This window comes from Berghia stephanieae, chromosome 2, assembly GCF_034508935.2.
Source record: "Berghia stephanieae isolate SIO BIC M18660-M18661 chromosome 2, UCSD_Bste_1.3, whole genome shotgun sequence".
NCBI lineage: Eukaryota > Metazoa > Mollusca > Gastropoda > Nudibranchia > Aeolidiidae > Berghia > Berghia stephanieae.
In genome coordinates, this window is record NC_088361.1 from 117,823,312 (window position 1) to 117,841,543 (window position 18,232).

Below are 18,232 nucleotides of genomic sequence, written 5' to 3' on the forward strand. Positions count from 1 at the left end.
AACCACTACACCACGGTTGGATTTTAAGAATGAAAAAGAAATACATTAACATGAAAGGTAAATACGTAAACAGTTAAATAATTATTGACAATTAAGAAAACTTACTGTTTCGTGTTTCTTATGATGTTTTTTGTTGAATCTGGTTCAAGTGCAGAGTCCAAAGAAGTTATAGAGAAAAAAATTAGAAACAATATCCATCACAGTTTTAATAGCAAAGTTTTGCGATGTGAAGAGATTTGTTTTTACGCGTTTAGAAATAATTAAGAAAAGGTGTCATTTGAAGTATAATATACAAGAAAAGAAAATGCCAAATGAAAATGCCAAATGCCAAATGATTTTTTCTAATGCCAAACTGTTTTCAAAAATGCCAGATTTTTGGAATCTGGCATTTAAAATGCCAAACTGGCAACCCTGCATTACAAATAGGCTGACGCATGCGCAGAGCCAAACATTGTCACATGAAATGACGTCATCCATTCATTAGTGAGGAAATACTGTCGCCGAATTCAACCACTCTCTTACATTATCCTTCTCATGGATGTGAAGAAATTCTAAGAATAAAACTACCAAACAAATGTTTGAAGAAATCAAATCTCATTAACGAAATATCAACTGGATTAAAGAAAAGTGCCTCATATCTTGTTCTTATTTACGTGGCTTATTATAAAAACATTAATTTCTCTTTCCTGTTTGGTGAAACGAAATTTGATGTGTAGTAGATATTGATGTACACAAAACATCACAACCGGCCGCCTCCCCCTTACACATGCATTCTGGCTAGATAGATCGTTTTCTTGTCTTATATTTTTGTGTAAACAACAATAGTAGTTGTCTACTGTATATGCTAATTGGGATATCTGTCTCAATATATTATAGCGCTCAACATGTCAGGAAATGGCTTTCAAGCATCGTCATATAATAACGATCGACCTCCGAGCTCAACAGGGAGTGGGGATGCTGATAATGTCATCGTCGATACAGATCCTGCAAGCAGTGGATTTTTTACCACGGACTTTAAAAAGTAAATAAGACTAAATAATGATACTCAGTGTAAAGCATTTAGGGCAAGCATTTTAAAACATGAACTCTAATTTGCTTCCTCAATGCCATATGAGTGTAGTGTATGAACTATCTTATAGTTATAGACTGATCTGATATCTGCTTAAACTTTATGAAAAGAAAACATAGACGGCTAGACTTCGACTTAGATTAGAACTTAAATATGACATGTTCCTTTGTTTTACTATTGATTTAGATACTGGCTTATATTCTCTGATTTGGTTTTTTTCTTTCAGTAAATTGGTGTTATTTTCTCCTTTTTTTCATTCGTCGGCTACTTTCCTTTGGTTAAGTAAACTCTCTATAATATGTCAGTGTCAATATAGGTGCTAGATAGTTAGTATCAGCAGTTTTTCAATAATTTCCCACGTATGTCACCAGGCCCTGTGGCTTTATGTTCCTTATTTGCATTTAGAAACTTTCAATATTAAGAAAATTAAATATTGGATCGTTAAATATTACAATAGTATATCCATTAACTAGTACTGCTGATATCGATGAGATATAATGAATGTGGTTTTGAAATATTAAGGAAATGTTAATTTAAGATATTGTCTTCACTCAATACTTGACTCACTCATCGGTATGAGCACTTCTGGTATAGACCATTAAAAAATTCCAGATTGATTGTGCCACAAAGTAAAATACACAGTCTGTGAATTTTCTTTTAGACATTTTTCTTTCTAAGGTGGTGTGGGTTGCGTGGAGTGGAGAGTCTGAGGTGGTATGTTCTCGATCAAAGACATTAGTTTTTCTTTTTTTCTTTTTTTTTTTCTTTTTGGTGCTGAATACACCTTTGAAAATTATAAGGCCACCTCGAACTCAACCCTCCTCTCAACAGGCAACCAATGCAGATGTTTCAAAACAGGGGTATTATTTTTTCTATTGTGTGTCCCTGTTATAATTAATAAAATACTAACGAAAGAGTGAAAATGGAGAGGCTTCGTATTGGACAATGTTGTGCTGATGAAGGGCTTGTACCCGAAACGTCCATTGTCTGTTTTGTTCCCATCTGAAGCCTCTCCATATTCACTCTTTTGTTAGTATTTTACAATCACCGGCTTCAGGCAGCCCCTACCGTTTTCTGCTGGTATAATTCTTGCAGCTTTGTTTTGGAGTTTTGGATTTTAATAAAAGTTGACATTTGAAGACCAAAAGTAAAGAATTGCAGTAATCAATTCTGCTAGTTATAAGAATGTGCACTACTATCCTCGTACTTTTCATCTTGAGGTTTCTAATTTTCTGATATATAATTAAGATTTTCAGACATGATCATTTATTGTTTATTGTTTATCCTAGATTTCTTACAGTTTTTTTATTGTAAATTATATTTGATCCAACCTCGATCTTATTGATAGTTACTTCAGTTTATGTCTTACCTAAAACAATTAGTTCGTCTTGTCATTGCTTATTTTAAGTTTATTAAAAGCTGTCCATTCCCGAATATCATGAACACAATTTTATGTTGCAGCCTTCGATGAAATAAGATTTCTCTATTGACACAGACATAGATTTGTGTGTCACAACTTAAAAATGAAAATCCGAATCATGCTTACTGATGGTATCAGCAAGCGGGGAATTGTAGGGTGTGAATAGCGTTGGCCTCAGCACTGAAACTTTGACTTGAAAGACTTGGGAAGAGAAGCTTTGATATTAACTTTCAGCGAGTGCTCTGTCACCTAATCTTCCAATCCAACGAATGGTACATCCAGTAATCCCAAATTGATTTTCAAGTCAACATGCAAGAATTTTATGGTCTATTATATAGATTGTTGCACTCAAGTCAAGGAGCAAGAGGATCACATTGTTTTTGCCATTGAGCGAACAGACTACAGTGGAACCTCCCGATAACGACATGCCACGGGACCAAGTTCTTATGTCGTTATCCGGAGGTGTCGTTATTTAGAGGTTTCCAAGATGGTGGACAAAGGGGTGTGGTAAGGCCCGCGGGACCAGTTTTTATTAACATTGACAAAACAAACAAAACATTGTAGTGTATTCCTCTTAGAGGGATCTTGTGCATGTGTCTGGATGAGACTTATAGGTGATCTGAACTGAGTACACTGATAGTGTGCTCCTAGAATCTACATCTTTTCCCTATTTAAACCATTCCCCTTTGTCTTACTTTTTCTTATGTCATTACAATTGTAAATCTAGAATGTTTTTACTCTCCAATTTTCTTCCCTTTTACTGGGGCTGATATGACATAGATGTGTCACAAGCGCTGTAAAACCCTTTAAAACAAACAAAAACAGGTAATTCGGACGCTGTGAGTTAGATAAAATTCCTCATCCTCTTCCTCCTGCCACAAAAACACTACTACTACTACTACTACTACTACTATTATTACTATTATTATTACTACTACTACTACTACTACTACTACTGCTACTACTACTACTACTGCTACTACTACTACTACTACTACTACTACTACTACTACTACTACTACTACGATCACCACATGATATCACATTTTCCAAGATTTTGTGTTTACTTGTTAACACTTACAGTTATACCTTGGTTTTTATTAATGCATATCAGCCAAGATTCGTCAAAAAAAAGCTGCGTTCTCATTGGTTTCAAAAGCTGCGTTCTTATTGGTTCAAGCAGGAATCGTTTTTATAAACCTTGAGTACTCATACTCAGTATTTTTAGTATCAGATATCTACGAAAACTGCCGAAAATCGCCAAAATGATGTCGTTATTAGGAGGTTTTATCAAAAAGTGCGTCGTTATTTGGAGGTTTTTTTTACTGATCTTAAATAGAAAAAAAATCGGGACCACGGGTCAATGTCGTTATCAGGAGGTTGTCGCTATTCGGAGGTGTCGTAATCGGGAGGTTCCACTGTATATTATTGTAGACTGTTTCTTTTCTGTGTCCATTACGGTATGCTGACTGATAGGGCATGTTCATGTTGTTGTGGTTAAGATGAGTTTAAAGCCTACATGCAAAATTTTCAAGTATTTTCAGTGAGAAGCTCAGGTTTGAGTTTGACCTGCAATTGTTCAGTGTGGAAACAGAAAAGGAAAGAAAAAAATGTTTTATCCAATGGAATGATTATGACACAAAGATGAGCTAAAATGTTTCTCTTCTTTTTGTATTGTAAAATGTTATAAATGGATTCAAAGTTTTTCATTATTAGTTATATTTGTCAGTTAACAATGTGATTTGCACCCATATGGTTCTTAAAGCTCTTCAGTTTTGTGTGTCCACATCTGCTTCTAACAAGTTTAGAATGTAATAGATTATATGATTTACGAGAGCAATATATATAGAATAAAGTTAAGTAAAGACTGAACTCTAGAATTTTTTCTTAAAGTCTTTGTGTATGGATTGTCGCTAAGGTACACACAGTAAAGAAATTATATTTTCTTTATGCTTCAACAATCACAGACACACCCATAGCATGCATTCAATTCTATTTTTAAATTTTGTTTCCAGGCATGAAGATTTGAAGACAATGCTGGACAGCAACAAAGATAGTTTAAAGCTTGAGGCCATGAAACGCATTATTGGTGTAAGTAATGTACTCTGAAAGATATGTAACATTCTAAACAAAATTACAAGTATCCAGCCTTTGATTAAAAAACAACTTTTTCTGATATATAGCCAGTGATGCCAAAACTCCGGTTTCACCGGAAAAAAACTCCGGTCTGGAGCCAAAAATTCCGGGCTCCGGGTAACTTCCGTCAAATTCCGGTGAGGTCAATTTGTTCCAAGGATACCCCCCCCCCCCCGCCCCCTTCCAACCACCACATCATCATCACTGCCACTAGTATTACAACCCTCATCACTACCACTACTACTGCAACCACCACATCATCATCACTACCACAACTACCATCACTATTACAACCACCACCACCACATCGTCATCACTACCACTACTACTATAAACACCACCACCATATCATCATCATACATACTACTACAACCACACCTCACATCATCATCACTACCACTACTACTGCACACCACAATCATCATCATCACTACCACTACTCCTGCAACCACCACCACCACATCATCATCACTGCAACTACCACAACTACTACAGCCACCACAATCACATCGTCATCACTACCACTACTACTACAACCACCACTACCACCTACCACATCATCATCAATACCACTACTACTACAACAACTACCTGCATCACATCATCTTTACAGCTACTACTACAACCACCACTACCACATCATCACGACCTCTACTACTACAACCACCACCATATCATCACTACCACTACTACTACAACCGCCATTACATCGTCATTACCACTACTACTACAACCACCACCACCACCACATCATCACTACCACTACTACTACAACCACCACCACCACATCATCACTACAACTATCACTACTACTACAACCACCACCACCACATCATCACTACTACTACAACCACCACCACCACATCATCATTACCACTACTACTACAACCACCACCACCACCTCATCATCACTGCAACTACCACTACTACTACAACCACCACTATCACATCATCATCACTACCACCATTACTACAACCACCACCACCACCACATCATCACTACCACTACTACTATAACCACCACCATCATCACTACCACTACTACTACTATAACCACCACCACCACATCATCACTACCACCACATCATCACTACCACTACTACAACCACCACCACCACCACTGCATCATCATTACCACTGCTACTACAACCACCACCACCACTACTGCTACAACCACCACCACCACATCATCAACCACTACTACTACAACCACCATCACATCATCACTACTGCTACTACTACTACAACCACCACCACCTTATCATGATTACCACTACTATTACAACCACCACTACCAGTTCATCATCACTACCATTTGTACCACAACCATCATCAACACCACATCATCATCACTACCACCACTACTACAACCACCACCTCATCTTATCACTACCACCACTGCTACTACTACAACTACCACCACCACCGCCACATCGTCATCACTACCACTGCTACTACAACCACCACCACCACATCATCATCACTACCACCACTACTACTACAACCACCACTACAACATCATTATCATCACTACCACTACTACTACAACCACCAGCACCACATCATCACTACCACTACTACTACAACCACCACCACCACCTCATCATCACTACCACTACTACAACCACCAGCACCACATCATCATCACGACCACTACAACCACCACCACCACATCATCACTACTACTACTACTACTACTACTACTACTACTACAACCACCACCACCACATCATCATCACTACCACTACTACTACAACCACCACTACCACATTATCATCACTACCACTACTACTACTACAACCATCATCACTACCACTACTACTACAACCACCACTACCACATCATCACTACCACTACTACTACTACAACCACCACCACCACCACATCATCACTACTACTACTACTACAACCACCACCACATCATCATCACTACCACTACTACTACAACCACTATACCACCACCACATCATCATCACTACAACAACAACCACTATCACATCTTCATCATTACTACCACTACTACAATAACCACCAACACCACATCATCCTCACTACCACCAGTACTACAATCTCTACCATTCGGTTTTGGCGCTTTACTTCATATGAAATACGGAAACTTTGGGATTGTATTTGGCAATGTGTTTATGTATCATAATATAATTCTAATGTTATCTATTTAGAACTATACAATATGTATACACAATGCCAAATACCATTCCAATTCCTTTTTCTTGTGTGCGGAAATTCCTCTTTCGGCATTGAAATTCCTACGAGTGGTGTCTGAAACTCCTGTGAGCCAAATTTAAAGTTGGCGTCTCTGTATAGCACAATTTCCACTAAATGTGTTAAAGGATTGTACAAAGGGTCCCAAGCCAACAGCAACAATTAACATGTATGACGAAACATGAAATCTATAAGGCACTGTTATAGTGCTCATTGTTCACCTGAAAATGGTAAGAGATAGTCTTTCCAAAAAATTTAATTACAGTCGAGGACAGATATATTGACATCCTCATCCTCAGGACCTCAGTAAAATGTCAAAATAAGCATGATGTCGATTTATCAGTAATTCCAAAAAATGAAAGGGAAACAAATGAGAGATGCAATATATAACAAGGGAAGTCAATCTTGATGATTGGTGGCCTTTAAAAGGGCTGATTTTGAAATTTATGATAGTTCACTTTATTTGACTTTAAAAAGTCTGTGATTGTGGCCTGTCTCTGAAAACCATGGCCAGGCAGTTTGTGAAGATAGACAGTATCGCATGTTGTGGGTGATTCGTTTGGGAGGGGGGGGGGGGGGGGTTCTCATTAGCCTATTTGTTAAAAGCCAAGTGATATTGATATCGGGAATTCCCATTACTGGTATCAGTACAAGGAAATGCTGGCACGGCCCGGGACTAGACTTGACCCCTGACTTCACAGCTCTGATCAATGACGAATCACAGGATGTCATTGGACAATAATCTCACATTTTCTTTGGTTGTTATTTTAAATCACAGCGGGATATCTCTACATTTTCATTGGCTTATGTGTTTAACTTCACTGCAGAATATTTTGACCGTTCATAAATTGTATTTTTATTTTAGACATTTTATTGCTGGTATCGAGGTTTATAAGTCGATATAACAGTCTTGTGGTAAAATTTATGTCGGTTTATGCAATCTTTATTTATTAAAGTTATATAGTGCAGGGGGGGGGGGGACTCTGGACTTTGACGTCATGTCGATATATCTGCTCTGTATTTGCCACCTGCACCATGACTCAGAATCAAGAAGTCATAAAGAAAGACCACAAACCATTCATCACTTTATCAATCATTAAACAACACAATAATTTTTAGTACTCCTCTTTTAATTTTGAATCGCATTGAAAATAACCCAATATTACTGGGAAATAACTTAAGGCATTTCGATTTTGGCTTCTTCTTCATGAACATCTCCTGACTTAGAACAAGATATTCGTGTTGAAAGAAGATCATTCTTTTGGCTATCATATGGATTTTCAAATTCGCCATTTTTCCTTCCTCTATGTCTATAATATAATATATCTGTTATGGCAGCCCAATCATCTATACAGTGCAAGCTACTCAATAAGTACAGCTCCTTTACACAAAAATTACTCCACTTAAGTGGTGTTCCAATTAACCAGTTCCATGAGTGGCTTTCATAATCAGAACCACCTATCAAGACTACATATATGTCTAATGTTGTAATTATAACAATATCAATAAAGATAATCCTCTTAATTGTTGGTTTAAAATGTTCTCCTCGTTTTTTTAATATCATTTAATGTTATATATGTGCATATTATGATGATATAAAGAGAATGAGTGATCATATCTGATGACCACACTTGTAAAATGAGCTGTCAACACTTCTTTCCCAAAAACAGGCCAAATGTATTGAAGACACATGAATCTCGTTTCATCATGAATTACAACGCATTATACAATTCTAATCAACATGGCATTATAAGCAACTAAACCATGGAATCATTATCTGATCCAAGCTCTCATTAATTGCTTGCTGCTCACCAAGATGGTCAAAGGTGTAAAGTTTAACGTTCTACCTTATAAAAGGGAATGGGTGGTGATAGGTTTGATGCCATTTTTAATTAACAGACCTATTTCTTCATTTGAAGACATGGTTGGTTGCATTGTTGTTAAATTTAATAGGGATATTTATTATTTTGATTTATTGGAAAGAAAAATAAATTCTTATTTTGATCTGAGTGTCTATTGTTCCGATTAATCGGCATGCATTTTGATTAACCAGTAAACAGTGATGATGGTTTTCCTCGGCTCCATGAAAATCCAAGATTTTTGTATCAGAGGAGGAATTTTCTCCATTTAAGAAATTATATTTACCCCAATCGTATGTACTGGCAGTGAGAGACTTGATGTGTGGGAAATCAAATCGGTGCTGTCTCTCAATTTCCAGAAGCTATATAGGGTATCAATGAAAATGTATCATCTCAGTTGTTCTAAAAGTGGGGGGTAATTGCAGTAAAAGGCAAGCGTTCAAATTTTCCCTCCTTTTTCACTTTTTGTCACCATCAGCACTGAGTAAATTGTATAGAAAATAATCTGTTGCAGACAGATAGTTCCAATATTGTGGTTGTCCCGATAAAGCAATTCCATGCTTCAACAGCATAAAGTTATTTCCAAGACTCCCAAATTAATTATATATTATTAATTTTTTAAATTATATATTGCTAAGTCATTTATCTACTGTTTTGCTGTTGCTGCTACAACCACTATATCAATTTATCAACTAATATTACTGCTGCTATTGTTACTGCTATTACCTTGTGCTGCTGATCCCATGGTCTTCGCCACTGATACTACCACTTTTGTTACTACTACTACTACTACTACTGCTACTACTACTACTACTACTACTACTACTACTACTACTACTACTACTACTACTACTACTACTACTACTACTACTACTACTACTACTACTACCACTACTACTACTACTACTACTACTACTATTACTACTACTACTACTACTACTACTACTACTACTACTACTACTACTACTGTTTTTATCACTAATTTATAACTTATAGTTTATTTTCATCTTCCTCAGATGGTAGCTAAGGGTAAAGATGCATCTGATCTCTTCCCCCCTGTTGTAAAAAATGTTGTTTCAAAGAACCTAGAGGTATGCAGCCTAGTTTTTACCACAGTTAATACATTTTTTGAAAAGTTTATGTTTAATGTATTTTTCTGTGTACATGTATGTGCATTCACATAATGGGAGCAAATTTCGTAATGGGTATGTAATGTACTAATCCGACTCCATCACAGAATCCAATAAATTTATTGTTTAAAACAGAAACAAGATCCATTATAGTTATAGGAACTGTCAGGAAACCAGGATGCCCATGTTGAACGTGCTACTTATACAACAAATAGCAAAATAATATTGGTTGTTAACAGAAATATTTCTTTACTCATGTATACTAAAACGCCTTGCCAAAATCTTGAGATTTTCACTCGTGGTGACCCTGTCACTGCTGACTCAGTATGAATTATTACTGTGCAGTATATAATGTTTCCCTGTTCTTGGTGTATTAAATTATGTCACATAATATAAATTTTGTTCCATTTTTTTATTTTATTCAGGTCAAGAAATTGGTCTATGTATATTTAACTAGATACGCTGAAGAACAACAGGATTTAGCCCTTCTTTCAATTAGTACATTTCAAAGAGCATTGAAGGTTAGTGATTTTTGTCTGTGAGATGTATTTTGTCATCTTGATATTTTGTCACTAAAATGGTTTCTCTTTTTGCGTAATGTAGGTTTGGTTTTAAAATGACTTTTACTTCATTTTCTTGAATGAAAAGAATTGTTTTCTATTTATGACAAGTTGTTTTTAGCTATGGGGGAAATGATACAGAGCTTCCTTTCCATTGTTTGTCTTAAATTTGGTTCTCTGATTTTCGTAATATGCATTAATGCTGTCACAATGACAGATGATAATATCTAATAACTACACATTTTTATAGACATACCCTTAGGACATTCAAAATAAATCGAAGAGATATAAAACCTTTTGCATCTTAGTTTAAATCATATCAAACAATTCAACAAAAATAGTACGCCTCCCCAAAAGCAAACAGCCAACTGTATAATTACCATTGCTTACATTAATTATTCATTTCATCCCAAGACTATTAAATTTGATTAGATAAAAAGGAAACAAGTTACTAAATGGTTCTGTAAAATGAGAGCATATTATTTTTTTAGAATAGGATAATTACATTGTTATTTGTCTTAAGAGGGACATTTTTATAGGATTGATTTTAAACAAAATTAACCAAAACAAACAAATTAAGTAGTTTTATGAAGTTCGGGAATAATTCTTGGTGGATGATGCACATTCTGACCAATCAGTAGAAATTATATAGAAAAGAGTCTCTCAAAGACAAGGTTGCTCCAATGAAATGACCTGATTAATCAGCAATCCATCTACCAGCTTCAACTGTATGTAATTTTTGTTGGGCCCACTTTCGTTAAATTCTGATTTTCCTCCTTCATATTTTATATTTAAAAATTTACTGTGCCACATCTGTTCTTATTTTTTAAAAAGTATTAGTTTATATGATTATGGATGAAAACAAGTATTTGTAACTGATTATGGACATGTGTGATGGTTTAGGAAAAATAAAAGGTGTAGGATGCTACATGAACTGTTTTCGAGATATGAGTGGAAAAAAAAAAGTTTGTAAAAACGTTTTGTTTTTATTCAACTTCAGTGTACTGGAATTCTCATAACTTTGTCCCTAATTATAGATATTTTGAAAATTAATGCTGTGTTTTATTCATTATGATTGTTTTTTGCACTAACACTAACTTCAATGATTCAAAGTTTTTCACTTTGGATGGGGCCTTTTGACCTCTCTGGGTGAGTGGAGAGGTCACTTATGACAGGTCTTCTATCCTCATATGTGTGTTTTCCCTTTCCACTTTTCTCTCAAGTTTGTTCTGGATTGACATGGGTTCCTTTGTTGAGGGGCAGATAAATTTATAGTTGCCAGACCTGTAAATCTTCCGACAATTGTCGGATTTCTGATGGTACGATTAATTCTGTTAAGTGCTGAGGTTTAAACAGAAAAAAAGTAAATTAAATTAACAGTAAAAATATAATTCATTATGTCAAAAGACATCAGTGTTTAATATATTTTGAGTGCCTTCTTTAAATAAGAAAAAAGAAACTTTTTATTTGTCACTTCAAAGACAAAACAAACTAGTCAGCTGGGTATATTATCGTTCCATCTTGTCCACCTACACACTCCGCTGACGTGGATGTATTCACTGCCTACTGCCTATTATGCCACAGACTAGAGAGAGGTGACAGTGTTGCGTCGTATGTTGTCGACACATGCATAGTCAGTAATCAATTAACTCGACATGTGTTGGACCAGGCCATTTCTCTTTGTTTTGCTACAGACACACGCACATTTTTCCGATTGACAATCTCAGTTCCTACGCTTTCTATATATCCGGTTCAAAGTCAACCAGAATGATTAGTGCGAAATAAATATTTTTCTTCGAAAGGTAATTGACTGCAAGCTGCTCTCAGCAGAAGTTTTCTTTTCTCACGACTGTGATTGTTTAATTTCACTTTTACCTCCTTCACACATGACCACACCTCCTCCTCCTCCTCCTCCTCCTCCTCCTCCTCTTCTTCTTCTTCTTCTTCTTCTTCTTCTTCTTCTTCTTCTTCTTTCTTCTTCTTCTTCTTCTTCTTCTTCTTCTTCTTCTTCTTCTTCTTCTTCTTCTCCTTCTTTTTCTTCTTCTTCTTCTTCTTCTTCTTCTTCTTCTTCTTCTTCTTCTTCTTCTTCTTCTTCTTCTTCTATAAGAATTAATCCAAATATACGAAAGAATCAGCTTAAAAATGTAACACAAGCAAGAGCGAAGACAATGCAGCTTCTCGTGTTAAGCACCACACATCCTTCAAAAGAGGAGGGAATTGTTCTCTTCCTTTCTTTTTACAACTAATTCTGACCTGGGGCCAAAAATGTATGTACTCTCTCAAATAATTGGGAATTTTTTTGTACCATACAGTAAGGACCTGCGACAATTTTTGTCAGACCACCACACCTATTTCTTGTAAAGGATTTATAAAAGTTATTACCATTTGTTACCTTGTATAATTTATAATAATCAGTAATAGTAAGCTCTTTGATGATTTTAAAAGTGAATATATTTTGATTCAGGATCCAAACCAGCTTATTCGAGCCAGTGCTTTGAGAGTGTTGTCAAGTATCCGAGTCATAGTGATTGCTCCCATAATGATGTTGGCTATCAAAGAGGCTGTTATGGATATGTCACCATATGTCAGGAAAACAGCGGCTCATGCTATTCCTAAACTCTACAGGTACGAATTTTTAAAATGCATATTTAAGGTGACATGCAGTATCAAAAGTGTGTAACTTCAGGAGGGTGAAAAAAAGCATAGAAATTGAGAAATTGTCAAGAAGAAATTAGGAATAAATTAAAACATAAATTTTTGATATCTATAAGGAATCTTGTGTAATTTTTATTTAGATTATTTAGATAAATGTCATGTCAAATTTTCAAGGCTTTAGATTAAAATCCACTTTTATATTCTAAACCCAACAATTTAAGTGAAAAGCATTTAAAGCTGAAGTGACAAATTCAGCTTGTCCTTCGTGGTAACTGAGAATTTTCAAACATTCAGAATTATATATTTTCACCATATTTTAGGGTTTAATCTGAGCTTTTCACCATGTATGACATATGGACACTGATTTCATAGAACTCTTGCTATTAAGGGAACCATTTCGATATTGGATCATTTTTTTAATGGGGGATGAAACTTTACTATGTTGTTTTTATTTTTCATTTTTTCTATTTCCTTTCTTTTCTTAAAAACCCCAGTTTGGATCCAGAAACGAAAGACCAATTGATTGAAGTCCTTGATCGGCTCTTGGGGGACAAGACAACTGTATGACCCTTTTCATTGCAGTATTGATTAGTTTTGGCATCGAGAGTGATTACATGCTTGCCTCAATTGACACTTTAGGAGAGGGGGGGGGGGGGGGAGAGAGAGAGAGAGAGAGAGAGAGAGAGAGAGAGAGAGAGAGTCGTAAGGTCCCAATATCAAGTATAATTAAGTCAATCTTCCAGATATGAACCGAATAGGCATAATAGTATTATGCATTACTTCTTAATATTTTTTCCCTTGTTTTTCTTGGGTTTTAAAAAAAAAATTCTATAACAATGTTAGCACAAGATGTACTACAAATTGTTTCTAACCCAGACCTAAGGATAGCATGGCATATGCATGGATAGATTTGAACTTCGATGATAGAACTGTAATTTTTCTTTGTTGGACTTGAGCCAAAAGTAATGGGAAATTGCATCCTGCAATGAGCAGTCATAGTCAAAATGCTGATGATATATATAAATGATTTATGTGACAGATGTTATCTTGTACTTGTATATTCGAGAAAATATTACCTTTGTTTTGAAACTACATTGGTGGCCTGTCGAGAGGAGTTGAGAGTTCAAGATGACCTGTATAATTTTCAAATGTATTATGGCTTAGCACCACAATACCTAGTGTCATTGATATCCGTGTACAGGCCACCTGGGGCTCTCCGCTCCTCACAACTTACCACTTTTGAAAGAAAAAGGTCCAGAACAAAATTCTCGGAATGTGAATTTTTACTTTGCGGCACCATCAATCTGGAATCCTCTCTCGGACTTTACCAGAGGCGCTCATACTATTGAGTGCTTTACGTTTAGACTAAAGACAAAATATTTTGGATTAACTTTTATTTAATATTTCAAAATTTAACATTTAATTTTCTTAAAGTTCTCATATCACCTATGTCTTCTAACAACAAGAGATGAAGTCAGTAGGAAAGTGCCAGAAGACAATAGAGAATAACAAATTTTCGCTGCGGTGATGGGGGTTTGAATCCGCGACCTTACTGGTACGACAACTCCGCCTGGCTGGCTTTTAAAGAGTCATTGAACACGTTAGGTGGATATTGGTGCTATATAAATTTTATTTATTTGTTTATTTATATATTGTTGGTTGATTTTGGCTGAATTTATTTGATACTGAATAAGTTTTATTTAGTTGTTGATTCTGGGCTATTTTTATTTTCTCAGTTGGTTGCAGGTAGTGCTATCCAAGCCTTTGTTGAGATTTGTCCAGAGCGAATAGACCTGATCCACAAAAATTATAGGAAGCTTTGCAACCTGCTAGTTGATGTAGAGGAATGGGGACAAGTTGTCATTCTAAACATGCTGACCAGATACTGCAGAACACAATTTATTTCACCGAATGATGTAAGCAGGACTAACTTATTTCTGTGTTTTACCTCTTTATTTATGATCACAACCGTAATTTTTTTGTATTATTATTAGTAACATGGCAAGCATTTTGATAGTGCAACTATCTGACCATAACCAATTGCCATCCTAAGCTAACAAGTCCGTTATAATGTGTATACCATTTTGATCCTTTGAGAAACCATAACCAATGTATAAGAGGAATTCGGTAAACTTTACTTTGGTTGGATCTCAATGGATCAGGTAGGATAATGTCTTTTGTTTGAAGATCTGGGACAAAGCCTCAACTAAATGGTCTCCTACTAAAGGTAAAGTTTATAAGAAAAATATAAAATCAAAAACAAGTTGACCCTACTGCTATAAAAATGTAGTCGTGGAATCTTATTCAGAGATTAATTGGCAAAACTGTGTAAAGCAAGATAGACAATCACTTAGACATAAAGTCTCATTTTTAATGTCGTCTATCCCAATATTTAGATGCTTATTTGAATATGTTTTGAAATGATACCAAATTTTAAAAGATTTGAGTCAGATCTTGGTCCTGACATCTTATATACTTAATCCTTCATTGTTTCTTTAAAAACCCATTGAAGCAATTTGTCGGGAATCAAGAAGAAATTGTATTTATCATTGAAAAATACATTGAAGAGAAATCTAAAAAGAAAGAAAAAGGTAAAAATCAAGCTATGCTGAAAGAATCAACTTCATCCCAACAACATGCTTGCACTGCTTTTGGATAAAACCATTCAAATTAAGACAACTGGTATACAGAGACATAATAAACATTGAATGATTACATTGGTTTTTAATAAGAATTATGAATAAAGACTTCTGACAGCTCTTCTTCACACAGAATGTTGAATTGTTATTTCCCTGGTGGAAAAGTTATTTAGGAAACAATCTTTAACCGCATAATGACAAGATGGAATATTTTTAATAATCATAAATTATTTCATTTTTTATATACTTAATTATGATTGCAGACCAAACCAATCTCTCAGAGAGAGCAGTAACAACTATTTAAGTTGGTCTTGAATTGATGTTGCCATTCTCTCAATGAAAGCTGATGTCAGGTTAGATAAAAATTCAAATACAGGCTGTCAACAATGTTTTGAAACTATTGAATTGAAGTTTTGTAATGATACATTTGCTAAAAACAGGATGCTGATGATGGGAAAGACGTGCCATTTTATGAAAGTTCTGAGAAAGATTCCGACGAGGAAGATGATGATAAAGAGAAGAAAAAAGATGAACCAAAAAAGGCTCCTTATGTGATGGATCCTGACCATCGGTTGCTTCTGAGGCAGGCAAAACCCTTGCTCAATAGTCGTAATGCAGCGGTATGTTTGAATAATCTCTAATGCTCTTTTTCTGTAAAAGACATCTTTTTTTTTTCCTCTTTTAAGAATTACAATTCTAAATATGTCCTTTGCATTACGTTATATTTTTTCACCTTTTGTATTAACATAATGGTGATTTACTCTTTTATCCAAGCTTTTTATCATTATAGCTCACTTATTAGAGTTTTAGTACTAAAGTGGAATTAAATATTCATAATTTAGATGGGGATGTCAAAATTACTCGAATCATTTTCTGTTAGGTGGTCTTTAACTTTGTACCACTAGAACTATGATTTTCAATTCCTCCATATGATAGGAGACTCTGTCATTCATTGCAATCAATAAATTCAATAATTTTCATACCTCCTCATTTTCGTCATTGTGATTCACTGCTTTCTGCACCTTCTTAAATTGCAAAACAAAAGCATGTACTATATTATAGTAAATTCCCACATGAAAACATGACTTTTATTATAAAGAAACAGACATGATATTTTCACAACCTTTTTTATTATTCCTTTTCGTTTCAGGTTGTAATGGCAGTTGCCCAGCTTTACCACCACTGTGCACCGAAATCAGAAGTTGGAATCGTTGCTAAAAGTTTGATCCGTTTACTTCGCAGTCACAGGTCAATATATGAAAAAATGATTATATATATATTAAATTTTTTAAAGATTTAATAATATTGATCCACTAAGGTTCCAGATCAACCGTACCAATCACCACCAAATCTTGCATGGCATTTACAATTGACCTGAAGATGGTTTTTGTGTACCTATGATTTTGATTAAACAACGCTTTGATTTTATAAAAAACTCAATTGTTTTGTCAAAATTTCCCCGAAAATAGACACCATGATTTTTAGCACGTTGGTTATGGTTAAACATCTGGTAAACATGTATGAGATGACAATTAGATATGAAAACTTGCACTGGACCAATACCAGGTAGTAGTACCTCTCACTATTTTTAATACAAACAATTTGATGAGTGTGGTTTTGCATTTTCAGCTCATATGGAATTCTTTACCACCTAAAACCTGACAATGTGAACGTTTACCAGTCTTCAAACGGCATTTAAAATCCAATCTTTTTCATTCTGCCTTTTGTGATTCTATCTGAACTTCGAACAAGATGTGTGTGTGTGACTGTTGTGGTGATTTTGTAGGCGAATGAATGAACTTGTGTGATACCAAAAAAACTATTGTAAAGCACCTCTGAGCACTCCTTGTGGATATTGGCGCTATACCAAATAATAATTATAATAACTATCATCATGCCAGAATTATTATTATTATTATTATAAAAAATATAAAATAATAATAGTAAAAATAATAATAATAATAATAATAATAATAATAATAATAAATAAAAAAATAAAATAATGATAATAATATTAGTGATAATAATAATGTGAAGCCTTCGTATCACTGATTTAACCAAAGTTTTTATAGTAACAATCATATTTTCATTTCAGAGAAATCCAATATGTTGTTCTGAGTAACATTGCTACAATGACACAGAAAAGAAAGGTGGGATTTGACTTGAGAAACATTTTTGGTGATAGTATTTAACACACTGTCTGTTCTATACATAATGAAATGATGTTGTAAACAAAATATAAACATTTTTAATGTAAAAATTGCATATTTTAAAGAATTTTTGTTAATTGTGCTGACGATCGATCGTAAGCATTATTCGATTTATATTATTTAAATAAATAACAATTCCATACACATTTTTGTGTGAATAATATCTATAGCTTTTTTTATAACCGGACGTACACGTTGGGAGTTCAATATCTTATTTGGTTGGGTCATGTTGAATTTATATGTGGACTTTATATATCATCAATAATGTGTAATTTTATTCATTATTCAAATATTGAATGTAATATCAATAGTATGGTCTAATTACCAATCA

General features: G+C 34.8%; 1 protein-coding gene across 2 annotated transcripts in view; it reads left to right on the forward strand.

The window, feature by feature from the left end:
- Positions 1–438: 438 nt before the first annotated feature.
- The window catches only part of LOC144966373 (AP-3 complex subunit beta-2-like), a 39,527-nt gene continuing 21,733 nt past the window's right edge, over positions 439–18,232 (forward strand). Inside the window, exons 1-10 of one of the 2 annotated variants that reach the window (XM_078902761.1) lie at positions 439–1,021; positions 4,505–4,580; positions 9,724–9,798; positions 10,263–10,358; positions 12,862–13,022; positions 13,547–13,613; positions 14,789–14,968; positions 16,132–16,311; positions 16,842–16,939; positions 17,787–17,841. In XM_078902761.1, the coding sequence (XP_078758887.1) occupies positions 885–1,021; positions 4,505–4,580; positions 9,724–9,798; positions 10,263–10,358; positions 12,862–13,022; positions 13,547–13,613; positions 14,789–14,968; positions 16,132–16,311; positions 16,842–16,939; positions 17,787–17,841 (1,125 nt within the window). In that variant the 5' untranslated portion in view covers positions 439–884. The remainder of the gene's footprint in view (positions 1,022–4,504; positions 4,581–9,723; positions 9,799–10,262; positions 10,359–12,861; positions 13,023–13,546; positions 13,614–14,788; positions 14,969–16,131; positions 16,312–16,841; positions 16,940–17,786; positions 17,842–18,232) is intronic. The other variant, XM_078902760.1, reaches the window with a different exon arrangement.